Genomic DNA, 13,757 nt, shown 5'->3' on the forward strand with positions numbered 1-13,757 from the left:
TAAAAGTGGCAATTTCAAAATGGTGAACCACAATTTTTGAATTCCTGGATGCAAAAATTGACTCGTAAAAATATAGGAAAACACGAGACATAGCTATGGGTGTGAAGTAATGAGTTCCTACCATTTCCTGTTAATACAAGTAGCAGACATACACAACCTGCTTTTAGCAATAGATGCAAATGTGCAGTATAAATTATCTTGTGGCTCCAGAACCAAAGACAATCTATTTTATATATATCTACACTAGAATACTCTCCTCCAAATCTGTCTGTCCATCCGTTCAGGGTGGAGCTTCCCCCGTTCAGAATAGAAAAATAGATAGATAAATGAATTAATGTGTTTAAAATATGACAAAATTCAAAACACCAGATCAAGAATGAACTTTATTAATGATGCAATTTAAAATCACAAAATAAAAATTCTGCTTATTCTTAAGGAAACACGACACAAGGTATTCATTAGTGCTGTAAACAAAAGTAGTTATATAACGAAAGGCATAAATTAGACATTAAAAAGGTTGTGGCCTGCCACAAACAGTTCACAACTCATTCATTAAGAGCATTAAACTGCATCGGAATGCAAGGGAAGAGGATAACAAGTCCACATTCAAAAAAAGTAAGTCATAAAAACATTTTACAATTGTACCTGACAATCCAAGGATCGTGGTGATTGGTGAGCATACTAATTATTGCATTGGTGATGATGAGTCAGAATCAAAAGTACCCAAATGAAAGAAATAAGAGGTCAAATACCAGGCTTCCTTGAGAAACACTAAGTATTCACCCTCTAACCTCAAGAAATGAGAAGGAAATGCAGGAGGCCAAAGTTCCTTAGAATGTACTCAACTTTGTGCAGCTTCTTCAACACACACTTTCTTCATAAGGTCTGTTGCTTCAGCTATACCTGTGACATCACCTGTCCCAAAGTCCTGCCCAGAGAAACTTTTGACCCCAAGGGATGCTTGGTGTGGAGAACTAGAATTATTTGGATTTACTCCAAGTTCCAATGGGAGAGACGTGCTTCTTTGAGCAGACGGATGCTTCCCATTGTCCTTCGTATCAATATCAGGTATATCAAATACGTGCGCGGCATCAGGATCTGGGTCCAACTCCGCTTGTGCAGCAGCAGTTAAGAAATGTACCCAACGCTCCGCCTCGTGCTCACTCGCGGCAGCAAAAACCAGCTCCCGACTTGACTGGGTCATGCGGAAAGTACGCCGCATGTCCACATCCTCACTCGCTCCCAAGGTGTGCACTTTGTAGCCAGGTAGAGGCAGACTTGCCCATGCCTTTGCATCCTGGAATGAAAGGGGTTCAGTCATTTATCAGCACGTGTCAGATATTGAGTTACCGAATAGTTGAAAGGAGGCTTGCTTATGGTGGTTTCAATACACCTTAAAAGTTGCAGTTTGTTGTGGGAAAGATACTTGGCAGGTTATCGGCAAGTCATGGCCATGAAATTAGCGAACATATATACCTGTGGTGCTCTGAACATATAAAGGACGAGAGGCTCCGTTCGTGGCAATGCAAACCATGCCCTTTGCCATGGTCTCACACCCTTCTCCATGATGTACAGGAAACCGCAGATGAAACTGTTCATCGACACCACCGAGCCTTCCCTCTGCGGGAAAAATTATCAACCGCAAGGCTGAGACATTACACACCACAAGTTTGCCATAAAATGTTCACTTTTGATGTGAGATTTCAGATCTTTGATCTTCTGCGTAAAGGATAACATGGCAGTCTGTTTTAGCAGCTCAACTAGGATTAGGATCAAGATAACAGAACAACTACTTCTAAGCTCTCTCACCAAAAAAGGAAAAGACTGTTTTGATACGATGCAGAGTGAAATGACCAAAGTTGATAAATATATTGCAATGAAAGGATCTGCAGATGGGAAAATTTTCATCAGAATGAGAATTTCCCATTTTGAGGGAAGAAGAAAAGAACACAGAGTAGGAATTCTAGAATGGGTGATAACCGCAAGGGCTGCAATGTGCGAAATGACCTTCAATTGTATAGCAGACGCAAATACAAGTAAAGGTTGAGTTTATATTCAAGGAAAACAAAAGTTGTGATTACATCACAAAAATTTGCATTACATCTGCATTAAAAACAGAAAAATATCTCAAGAGTTCATTTAAATGTGCCTCACTATAGCCTGCGATGCACAGAAACAGAAAGGCCCGTCAATCTACTAACTGGGAATGTAGACATTTCCCAATCTGGGGAAAGACTCGCGTAGGTCATCATAAAGTACGGAAAGGAGCTTTTACAGGTTTACACCCATAATCATAATCATCCTCGTCATCCATACAAAGTTGCGTGCCTTGGGTGACAATCCTGGACGGGTCGCCACTCTGATGTAGGATACTCGGCTGAGTGTGCAGGGATATGGAATTTGTTCATGGTGCTGGCGATAACTCGCCCATTTTTCACGAAGGGCACCGTTGGACCTTTAATGTCCACCAACGGGACACCGAGTTTAACGTCCATCCGAAGGCCGGCAAACATTAAAGCCTCGGTCTGCTTTGGCTTAGCGGTGTTGGCTTAGCGGTTAGGGTGCCGGCTTGGGATCCTAGGATCCTGGGTTTGAATCCCGGTCGATCGCTGAATTAACGCCAGGGTGGTTGACTCAGCCTGTCATCATTCCGAGGTCGGCAAATTGAGCACCAGCTCACTGGTCATTCCCTGTGTGTGGCAAGAGAGCGACCAACAGGGTTGGCGGCAGGAAGAGCATCCAGCCGTAAAACATTGCTTCAAAAAGGAGACCACGGTGCCCAAAAAAGGCCATCCCCTGCTCTGCGGGAAAAAATGGCCTCCAAAGGCAGTTCCTATTTTTTCTTCCTGCCTGTGAAACACCAAGATGTTTACATGCATTTGTTCATTATTTGTTCAAGGTAAAGATTGTCACCAACTGAAGAGAACCAATCTATGAAGCCCTGTTGAGAGGACTTTGCGAAAGGCATAGATTGTCTATTCAAGAATCGTGGAAGAGAGCAAATAATTTCCAAAATACAACAGAAAACAACTGGAAGATCCTACTCTAACCGGGTCATATTTTGTGGGTGGATACAGGTGGCAGAATTGTTGGATTTAAAGGGTTACAATTATAAATTCTCTTGTAAAAAACATTGAAAGGCGTGTTTTGTGCAGTCGACTCCACATTGTGTCGTATGGTAATCCATCCCATTGCTCGGCAGACAGCAGCTGTAGCACTGCTGATCAGGAAATGATTAGACAATTATCTGATATACGTAACGTGTTCCTCAGCAATTACTTTCCAAGGCTGACCACATATTGAAGAGGCCCTCTAGAGCCAGCCGCAGACTGGGCATCCTCCATCAATCCAAGTCTTTCCTTGGAAAAAAATCAGTTACTCAGTCAAACAAAGCCTTTGTCCATAGCTCAATGGAGTACTGCTGTCTGCTATGGGCTGGTGCTCCAGCATCACATCTATCTCTCCTGGATTCTGTGGAATCTAAAGCTCTCTCCTGTGATCATGACGAAGCACAAGGTCTGTTACTTTCATATCGCAGGCAGGTCCGAGGTCTCTTATTTACCACGTCTTCTCCGATATCGTTCCCTCTGCTCCCTGTCCTCCAAACGTCACCATCTACTCCAAGATGCAAATTAACCCACACTTGGTTAAAGTGTAACCCTACTCTTGATCTTGGTCAATAACCCACTCTTGGTCTTAAATAACTTAAACTCCCAAAACCGAGGCTAACTGCACACATTGACTCCCTATTCTTCGCTTCTCCAGTCTATGGAACCACCTCCAGGAAGCTCTTCCATCTCCCTTCCCTCCAAGCCTCCAAGCAAGCAGTGCACCACCATCTCATCATCCAATTCTGACGTATGATCTTTATTACCCCCATTAACCTTTCCTAACACAACTCTCTTGCGTGCTAGATGTTTGTCACACTGTCAGATCTAACTTGCTCTTCCATGAGCCGTGCGCCTTTAAAAATGAAAAGTAATCTCTGACCAGTTTGGATACTATCCCAGGCATTCAACTCCATGGACATGCTGCTGCTCTTCTCTCAACATTTTTAGGCCCTATATCTCAAACAAGAACCCTGGACATCTCTCCCAAGACATATCTTGGGCATTTGGCAGTCTGGCATGCTGCTCTGCTTGGCGCCATCATACCTGACCTCCACACATGCAGCCAATACATGTAACGTTGTAATTAACAGAACTCTGCCTACAGAAGTGTGTTGAGCCACCTTGTTTCTCATGTACATAAACGACCTCTCCAAGGGTCTGGAAGTAACGCTCACTAACTTTTTGCATACACAACACACTGCAGTGTCGTGCAGTACCCCCCCCCCCCCCCCCCATTTCACAGCTGGCACATTCTTGCCCAAAACATGCATGTTTGTCTCATGAGAGGGGAGCAGAGAAAAGCTGGCCTCATCCTGTTTGACAGCTTGGTATGAATTGCATGTTATACCAAATGGACTCAAACTCGATGAGCTGAAACGGCACTCGGTAGAGCACATACTTCCGCCAGGCTAAACAGTACATTTTGGATCCCACCGATAGGTTGGATCTGGATTCAGACCTGAACCAAAATCTAATCGGCTTGTTCTCGTCACTTTCCCAACTCATCCATCTAGTTCAGTCAAGTCATGCACAACTTTTTGAGATATCGTGCGCTATATCGTTTTTGGCACCATTTCCTAATGGTGAAGAATCGCTTTTAAAAATTAAAAATTATTGGATCTGGATATTCACCAAAGTCAAATAAATTATTTTCACACCCAACCTGAACAGCAAATTTCGTCCGAATCCATCCGCAACTTTTTGAGGTATCCTGCTCACAAACAAACAAACAAAGAAACAAACAACAACGCACCAGGCAGTAGCAAAAATCTTGAAAACATTGACCTTTGACATATATATATATATATATATATATATATATATATATATATATATATATATATATATATAAATATAAATAACATTGACTGCCTCACTTTTTTCCTTCGGAATCCTCTGGTAAAATTTTACAAAGATAGCTGAAAGCCTTTGTGCGTTATCACACTCAGACAAACATACATACAAACAAACAAGGCAGAGGGACATATGATGAAAATTTTCAATTTTCATCAGAATGACAGGACAGACAGGGGTGATAATATAACCTAGGTCCACCTTCAGCGGCAGAGGTAAAATACTATACTTTGTTGTCGGCTCCTAGGTAATGTGATCCTCAAGCATCAAAATATCCAATTTACACCATTTACTGCAACACGATGAGGTGTATATTATGGGTAACCTGAGATGTGTAGAGTAGAGCAGGCATATAAATAGGTGCTTAAATATCGAGGCTTGTACCTCTTGTTGATAGTGACAAACAAGGCAAGTACCACACCTGTAGACAAATAAAGCATCAAGTTGAATTACATTTAATAATAATAAAAAAGAATATTTTAGCTGCACCCAGTGAGACAAAATTACTATCAAGGATAAAGTATCTATCAAAATAGAGGGAGACCTGGACAAATAAGGAATGTGGGATAGAATGAGGGGTAGGGAATGATACACAGGGTGGACAAGATGGATACAGCTGCAAACTCTCCATGACAAGTGGAAGGAAAAACTGGAAGCCTGGAGAGAGGTGGGATTGGGGAGGGTCAATGGTTGTGGAAAGGATCATGGTTGTGGACGGTGGTTGATCTAAAATGGTGGTAAACAGCTGTCTTGAAGCCCTGGAGAGAAGAATCGGATTGAAGAGAATGTGCAAGTTGGATCCACAGGCAAGAGGAAAAAAAAAAAGAGGAATGAAAAAGAGAAAGTGAATAATGCATCTATAACAAGAAAGAGCAATCAGAGATTGCAAACCCTCGCCAGGACATATTTTCAGTGGTTTTTAAGGCTTTTGTGTTAAAACAAATATGGCGACCGAACCACGTGACCAATGACGTCATCGTTTTGTTTTTTCCCCCTCCACCAATTTATCCCTAGATGATGCTCAAGAAAATTCATCTTGATCGTATGACGTTTTGTAATTGTCAAATTATGGCGTCATAATGGAGGCACCTATGACATCATTAACATATGTTATTCCACATGGAGAGTTCTTTACAATGAGCCATGTCTCAATTTTTTCTATGCAGCGCTTTCAGAGATATAGAGGTGCAATTTTTTTTCGGTTTTTACAAGATGGCGGCTGAAACACGTGACCGATGACGTTTTTTTTCCTCCCCCAATTTATCTGGAGATTATGCTCAAGAAATTTCATCTTGATTGGATGAAGTTTTGTACTTGTCGAATTATGACGTCATAATGGAGGCACCGATGACCACCAACATATTTTATTCCCCATGGAGAGTTCTTTACAATGAGCCATGTCTCAATTTTTTCTATGCAGCGCTTTCGGAGATATAGAGGTGCAAGGTTTTTCGATTTTTCCAAGATGGCGGCCATACCACGTGATGTATGACGTCATATTTATAATTTAACAATTCTACAAGTGGAGTTGCACCTTTGATGAAAGATGTCTGTCAATCGGACCAACGGTTGCAGCGAAAATCATATTTATTCTGTGCGGACAAACAAACAGAAACAGAAACAGACAAATGGACTCAAATGCAATATCCTCTCCTCTGGCGAGGGTAAAAATAAGAGAATGTGTGTCAGTGTTCCAGTGTGTGTGCGTGCGCGTCTCCTCCACAACTCCAAAACCATGAACCTTAGCGTCCCGAAACTTTGCATGCATTCTAAGGGAACTTCAATGGAGTGCATGAATGAAAACTGGACCTTCAGGTAAATTTAAACACCCCTTTGGAAGATAATCAACGTCTCAACAGGAAAACAAGGTCATCCCTCGTCAACCCGATGTCCCTCGCAGAGGTCTTAATCCGCCATTTTGTTTCGGGCTCTTTCCATGGAACAGGCCGCACAGGCATCTGGTGTACATTTGAAGACTGAACAACACGTCTTATAATCATTATATGAAGGTACTGTTTTGAGAAAACAAAGGTACATTTTGATTACGACTCATACAGCGGAAACGAGGTAATGTATGTTTCTTTTGCAACGATTGCAGCAGCGGTCTAATACACACTGCCCAATTAGGTTCACTTGGTCGTACATTCTCATAATGCAGAGGAAAATTTGCCTGAAGTTAAGGCTTATAAATAAATTGAAGGACATGCAATTCACAAATTATGTAAAGTAAATAAACATCAGAGGTGACGAAAATTAGCTTGGAAGAATGAAATGCCTGCATACGTAATTAATTAGTCAGAAGGCTGGGGGAATTTCCCAAAAAATGTTGAGCCTCCGCCGCCGAAGATGGCCGTCCGTATGGGGTAAACCTCGTTTTTCTCAGCAACCACATGTCCGATTGAAACTAAACTTTCAGGGTAGGAGTGACACCCATGCAGAATGTATTTATGATAATTGTTGTGTCATAGGTCACGTGGTATGGCAGCCATCTTGGATTAAACGCAAATAAATTAAAAAAAACAATTCTCGGAAACCGCTGCATGGAAAAATTTGAAACTTGGCACATTGTCAAGTGCTCCCAATGGGGAACAAAAGCATGATAATGACGACATCATCGGTGAAGTGGTATATCAGCCATAAATGTTTTAATCGAATGTCTTGTCCTAAAAATCTGAAATTGCATGCACATGGTCTCTGACCCATTTGTAATGAAATATTAAATTTATGACATCATACGTCACATCGTTTGGCAGCCATATTGTATAGAAAAACGAACCTTATCCAATTAACATGAAACTTCAGAAACGTGATCCCCTGCCCATACATATTCAGAGTGTACATTGTTCATGTCATATGTCATAGTGAGGTTCACAATGTTTTTTCGTTCAAAATTTTGGTAGATTAGCAAAACTATACATTTTAGGAATATTCAGAGCATGAGGAATCCAAAAATTAATGTTTGCATTTGCGTAGACACCTTTGCGAAAATGACACTCAGGACAGTGATGAAGATCTGTAAAAGCATATTCCTGAACGGTATAGACCTCGTAGATCCTGTGTATAGGACTTATAGTTCAATCTGATACTACCTATAACTTCCTATAACAACCTGTAACTTCAAAGGACTTGCAATATCATGTATTATGTAATACAGTTATATCACAAATATAAAGACAATGGTTTTCAATTACCTTTGTTTGTTGCTTTTCTATAATCCTGAGCACTATTTTGAGGCCTTTATTGGATTCCTTGACCCAGAAAACATAGGATTAGCATATTTAATCAAGTCTCTAGGTTGACTAGAAGCCGAGATCGCGCAAAATATGTATTTTATGGCGGCCATTTTCAAAATCCAAAATGGCGGCCATGCAGGTGTCTGTGCAAATGCCAACATCGATTTTTAGTCTAGTAGGAAGACTAGGTCCCCCTGCACCCCCCGGAGATATACTTCTAATCAGTGTTTCTAGATTGGAAAAAATGTGTAGAAAATGACTAGCTATGGCCCCAAGCTGAAAAAATGTCCCACATACCATTTTTATGCAAATTACTGCTGCAAATTTTATGCAAAATTATGCAAATTTTATGCAAATTTTTGATGAGGAGTAGAGTTGAGGGGTCTTTGAGGGCTTCATCGAGGTGCTCTCGGTTGCAAGACTGGGTCATTCTGAGAAGCACAGCAGGGTCAGAGATCATGATGTGCTCCTCCTCAGTGAATCTCTCCATCAACAGCCTCTCCATTGCCTCACACACTGTTTTGAGGCAAAAGAGGGACTTTGCGTAGGCCTTTCCACTGAGAACACCTTTGAGAGATCCACTTGTTACTAGTTGTGCCTCAAAGAGAATCTCTGCATATCCAGAACCACGCATCTTGTGTCCAGTGAGCATCCCGATGTAGTTCATGGATGTGTGGAAGGGTCCAATCGTTACTACATGACTAGCAAATTCATTTGGCCAGCGCCAGATGATGGGAAGGGCTTTCATGCAGACACCCAGATCAAATGTATTCAGGACCCATCTCTGACCCACCTCAGCAGTTGCTGCCTCGGAACGCTTCAGTAGCTCACGAACAACTGCGTTGTCTGTGATCGGTCTGTGCCTGGTGCCTGCATGGCATGGCAATGGCCTGCAGCCTGTGCCTGGGCTAGGGGGTTTCACCTCTGCAACTGGTTCTCCCCCACCCAGCAAATCAACAGTCGACTACTGCACGCCTATCCACCAACCGATCACAGACAACGCAGTTGTTCGTGAGCTACTGAAGCGTTCCGAGGCAGCAACTGCTGAGGTGGGTCAGAGATGGGTCCTGAATACATTTGATCTGGGTGTCTGCATGAAAGCCCTTCCCATCATCTGGCGCTGGCCAAATGAATTTGCTAGTCATGTAGTAACGATTGGACCCTTCCACACATCCATGAACTACATCGGGATGCTCACTGGACACAAGATGCGTGGTTCTGGATATGCAGAGATTCTCTTTGAGGCACAACTAGTAACAAGTGGATCTCTCAAAGGTGTTCTCAGTGGAAAGGCCTACGCAAAGTCCCTCTTTTGCCTCAAAACAGTGTGTGAGGCAATGGAGAGGCTGTTGATGGAGAGATTCACTGAGGAGGAGAACATCATGATCTCTGACCCTGCTGTGCTTCTCAGAATGACCCAGTCTTGCAACCGAGAGCACCTCGATGAAGCCCTCAAAGACCCCTCAACTCTACTCCTCATCAAAAATTTGCATAAAATTTGCATAATTTTGCATAAAATTTGCAGCAGTAATTTGCATAAAAATGGTATGTGGGACATTTTTTCAGCTTGGGGCCATAGCTAGTCATTTTCTACACATTTTTTCCAATCTAGAAACACTGATTAGAAGTATATCTCCGGGGGGTGCAGAGGGACCTAGTCTTCCTACTAGACTATTTCAGATTCTCCATGCTCTGAAGATTCCAAAAATGTACAGGTTTGCTAATCCCAAAATTTTGAACGAAATTATATTTGTTAACATAGTGAACCTGACTATCTTCATCACTGTCCTGAGGGTCATTTTCGCAAAGGTGTCTACGCAAATGTAAACATTAATTTTTGGATTCCTCATGCTCTGAGTATTCCAAAAATGTATAGTTTTGCTAATCTACCAAAATTTTGAACGAAATTATATTTGTTAACATAGTGAACCTGACTATCACGTGGTTTGGCAACCATATTAGCTTGAAAGCCGATATTTAAAAAAAAATATATCCTTTCTCCATCGATCGATGTGATAATTAAAAACAGCTGAAGGGATTTAAACCAAACTTGTTTATTTTTAGGACAATGAACGAGGGCATCTACCCATTGTCGCGGGCAGGGACTACGTGGAGGCATATTGGCAACAGTTGCATTGCTTTAGTTTACGACTTAGGACAAGTCAGGATACGACGATGGTTCACGAGCGAGCGGTATTCAATGACAAAGGTCAAAACCGACATTGAAAAAATATTAATATGATTGTATTATCTGTTATGAGATGAGTTAGCTACACAATATCGAAAATTCGGTTCGATTCCAACAACTTTGAAAATTTGACCTTTGTTACCTTGAAATGTCAAAAACGAAGGTTACTGACCTTGAAATGATAGAAAATAATGTATAATCAGTTATGAGGTTAGTTAGCTACACAATACCGAAAACTTGGTTCGATTCCGACAACTTTGAAATTTTGACCTTTGTGACCTTCAAAGGTCAAAGGTCAAGGATTTTGAAATTTGTTGGAAAACTTGTATTTCATTATGTATGTGATAATATAAGATCATGTACGACATTTCACCCTATCAGGAAGCGAACTATGTAATAAAACCATCAAAAATCGACTTTTCTAAATTTCGTGACCTTGTGACCTTGACCTTGGGGCGAAAATGAAAAATTGAGCTCCGTGGGGCTGGACACGTGACATTGGCCGAAACAAATACCGAAACCCCCATCAGATTCCACCAACTCCCTCGGAGAAGATGGAGCTTGAAATCGATTACCCCCTAAAAAGACATCTTTTTCGGGTGTGGCTCCGCCCACAATGGGCGCAATACGCCCACTGTACGCAGTACTGTACACCTAGATCATGCCATCAACCTCCCACCCAAGTTTCATCAAGATCGGATGATATCATCGGGTAGTTATGCTGCGGACAGACACACACACAGACAGACGCACACACATGACGAATATAGTGGTCACTTGATAACTCGTGAACCAATTAGGCTGTGTAGACACCGACCGGACTAGCTATAATATAATACACAACACGATAATACACAATAATAACTCAGGGAGCGAGAGGGGGAGGGAGAGTGTAAATGGGATATTCAGCCTTTTTAGATGCTAAATTGCGAATAATACACAACAATACACCAAGAGGAAGATCAAAATAAAAAATAATGGAGGGGAAAGGGTGGAGTGGGAGTCTGGGTGGGGTTAGTGGGGGGGGGGGATTTGAAGGGGCAGTGGAAGGGGAGGGAGGGAGGCAGAGAAGGGGTGAGATGAGGGAGTGGAAGGGGTAGGAGGAGAGACCGTACATTGCCCGGCAACACTGGGCACCTTTGCTAGTTAAAAAGAAAGTTTCACTGCATCATTCTGGATCTTTTTTAAACCACACTTACATTTCATTGGAAACTGCTGTCGGAGTGTAGGACTGCATTTTCCTTGAGTCTTGGGTACAAAATAGGCCCCAACCCTCAGGTTCTTTCACATTAGACCTATGCTTGAAATTAATGGATCGAAAAACAAAGTTTTACATTCACTCGCTACGCAATGCATCATGGCGATGTACTACTTGCTTAAAGCTCTAGACCTAGAGAGAAGAGCCAGAACAGCCTCTGGAAGGTGGTTGTCCGACAATATGGATAGCTTCCCACGACTTTCGTTTTACAGGCGAGATCCACAACTATTGGGGGTTTTTTTGAGACTTGAAAACCTGAAAAAAAACTCCTCCTGCCCGAAATTTAAACTAATAGGACTCGATGAATAACAATACATTGGTGTCAGATGTTTCTCTTGGGGGAGGAGGGGTTGTAGCTCTTAGTTGAGAGGGAGAAAATGAAAACCCACATAGGATCCAGGAAGTCCAGGTGATGTCTGGTCCAACACATCAAGTGATGCATCAAAGCCACGAACGTATTAAGGAGCGTTATATGAATGTGATGGGGCACAGGAATACTAGCTCTCCAGGAGTGAAACATAAAAGGAAGGAAGAAGAAGAAGCTGGAGGGAATGACAGAGTGTGGGAAAATTAAACATTACAAAATTTCTATGGATGGAGAGAAGGGGGAGGCAGAAAAAAACGGGAGAGGGGACGAAAAACTATTTGGGACTGAATGACTTAAGGAATGACATCAGAATGAGTGGAAATTGACTTATTTATTGACTTGTGGTTGTTTTGAAAAGAAAAAGGAAGGAAATGTTTTGAGGCAGGGTGAAGGAAAAAAAGAATACGAGTCTAATAAAAGGTGAACGAGGAAACGAAGTTATGCAAGGAGTGCGTGGATAAGAAAGCAGGCCGGTCGAACACAGGGAAGGCCGAACCGGCCGAGGCAGATGGTGCCAAACAGCAAAGACAAGGTGAAGAGGACAAGACAAAGAACAAAACAGAGTGCACAATAATCGACGGCAACAAAGACAAATCCAGACGGTTTGTTTAACTTCAGAAGCAGATCACATGGAGACACGATACACATCCGGAAAACAGTACCTGGAAGTCCTTACCTCCAATATGCCACTTCCCTTCCCTCTGGTGGCCACACCCACGGAAGCATTACCCCCAGCAGTCAGCAATCCGAAGCAATCCAGGCATATGCGGCTGAGCCTCCCGGGATCATACTCCAATTCGAGCTTGTTCTCCGAGCATTTCCAGCACACGACCTGGAGAAGGCAGAATAATCATTAAAAAAGTGAAAATGGTGAATTTCCGAGCAAATCACGCAGAGACGGCCACTTCTCGTCCGTGATTGGCCAACGCGTACACACACATAATATCGGAAGGATTCTCACATGACCACACGCCCTGCAGTGGTGTCTTCTCCGTGTCAACGGGTGGAAAAACTCGTGGCACACCCTGCACATGGTGACGTTGGCATCACGTACCCACACAGGAGCACGCTGGCCTAACTGCCACACCTGCATCGTGACGTGCAATGCAAAGAGAGATCACACACACACACGTTTGTTTTTAACTACTGTAACAGTTCAAAGTCAATGGGAATATTATTTCATACAATATTACGAGCTTGGGAGGAAGGTGTCATGGAATGCGATGGTTTCTTGATTTTGTATGAGGAATGTTTGTATCAAATTGTATATTGGAAGTTACGTTTGTGTGGACGTACCAGGACTAAAGTGGAATTAGAGAAAGAAACTCATGGATGTTTGAGAGTCTGTATCGATTAGGAAATTATGAAATATGAAATACATCTTAAATTATGAAATAATCTTAAACGTGCTAATGGTTTTAAATTTGATAACGGTCAGAATTCGCGAGCAACGTGATACGTGCGTCGATTGGCTGTCCAGCTTTACCCACGCCACTTTTGGGTATACTCTATAGGAGGATTTTGAGATAACTTTCCTCTCTTGAGAAAGGTTAGCGGATACATGTGGCTTATCACATGTCGTTAACCGAAACGTCGAGCAAGTAATTGTTCAAATAAAGGTTGGAGCACTTACCATGGATTCATTTGATATTTATGGATGTACATGTCGATATGTCTACCTGCCTGTCTGTATGTATGTATGTATGCGTTGCGTGTGCAGGTCAGTGTACGTGTACATGCACCTATG

General features: G+C 42.2%; 1 protein-coding gene across 3 annotated transcripts in view; it reads right to left on the reverse strand.

Moving 5' to 3' along the window:
* Positions 1–365: 365 nt before the first annotated feature.
* Positions 366–13,757, reverse strand: part of LOC137424441 (uncharacterized) — a 106,252-nt gene continuing 92,860 nt past the window's right edge. For all 3 annotated transcript variants that reach the window (XM_068111901.2, XM_068111904.2, XM_068111903.2), the window contains exons 14-17: positions 12,972–13,097; positions 12,687–12,842; positions 1,477–1,620; positions 366–1,297 (exon numbers count right to left, since the gene is read on the reverse strand). In XM_068111901.2, coding sequence (XP_067968002.2) covers positions 842–1,297; positions 1,477–1,620; positions 12,687–12,842; positions 12,972–13,097 — 882 coding nt within the window. In that variant the 3' untranslated portion in view covers positions 366–841. The remainder of the gene's footprint in view (positions 1,298–1,476; positions 1,621–12,686; positions 12,843–12,971; positions 13,098–13,757) is intronic.

Source organism: Myxine glutinosa, chromosome 4 (assembly GCF_964187855.1).
Source record: "Myxine glutinosa chromosome 4, kmMyxGlut1.1, whole genome shotgun sequence".
NCBI classification, from domain to species: Eukaryota; Metazoa; Chordata; class Myxini; order Myxiniformes; family Myxinidae; genus Myxine; species Myxine glutinosa.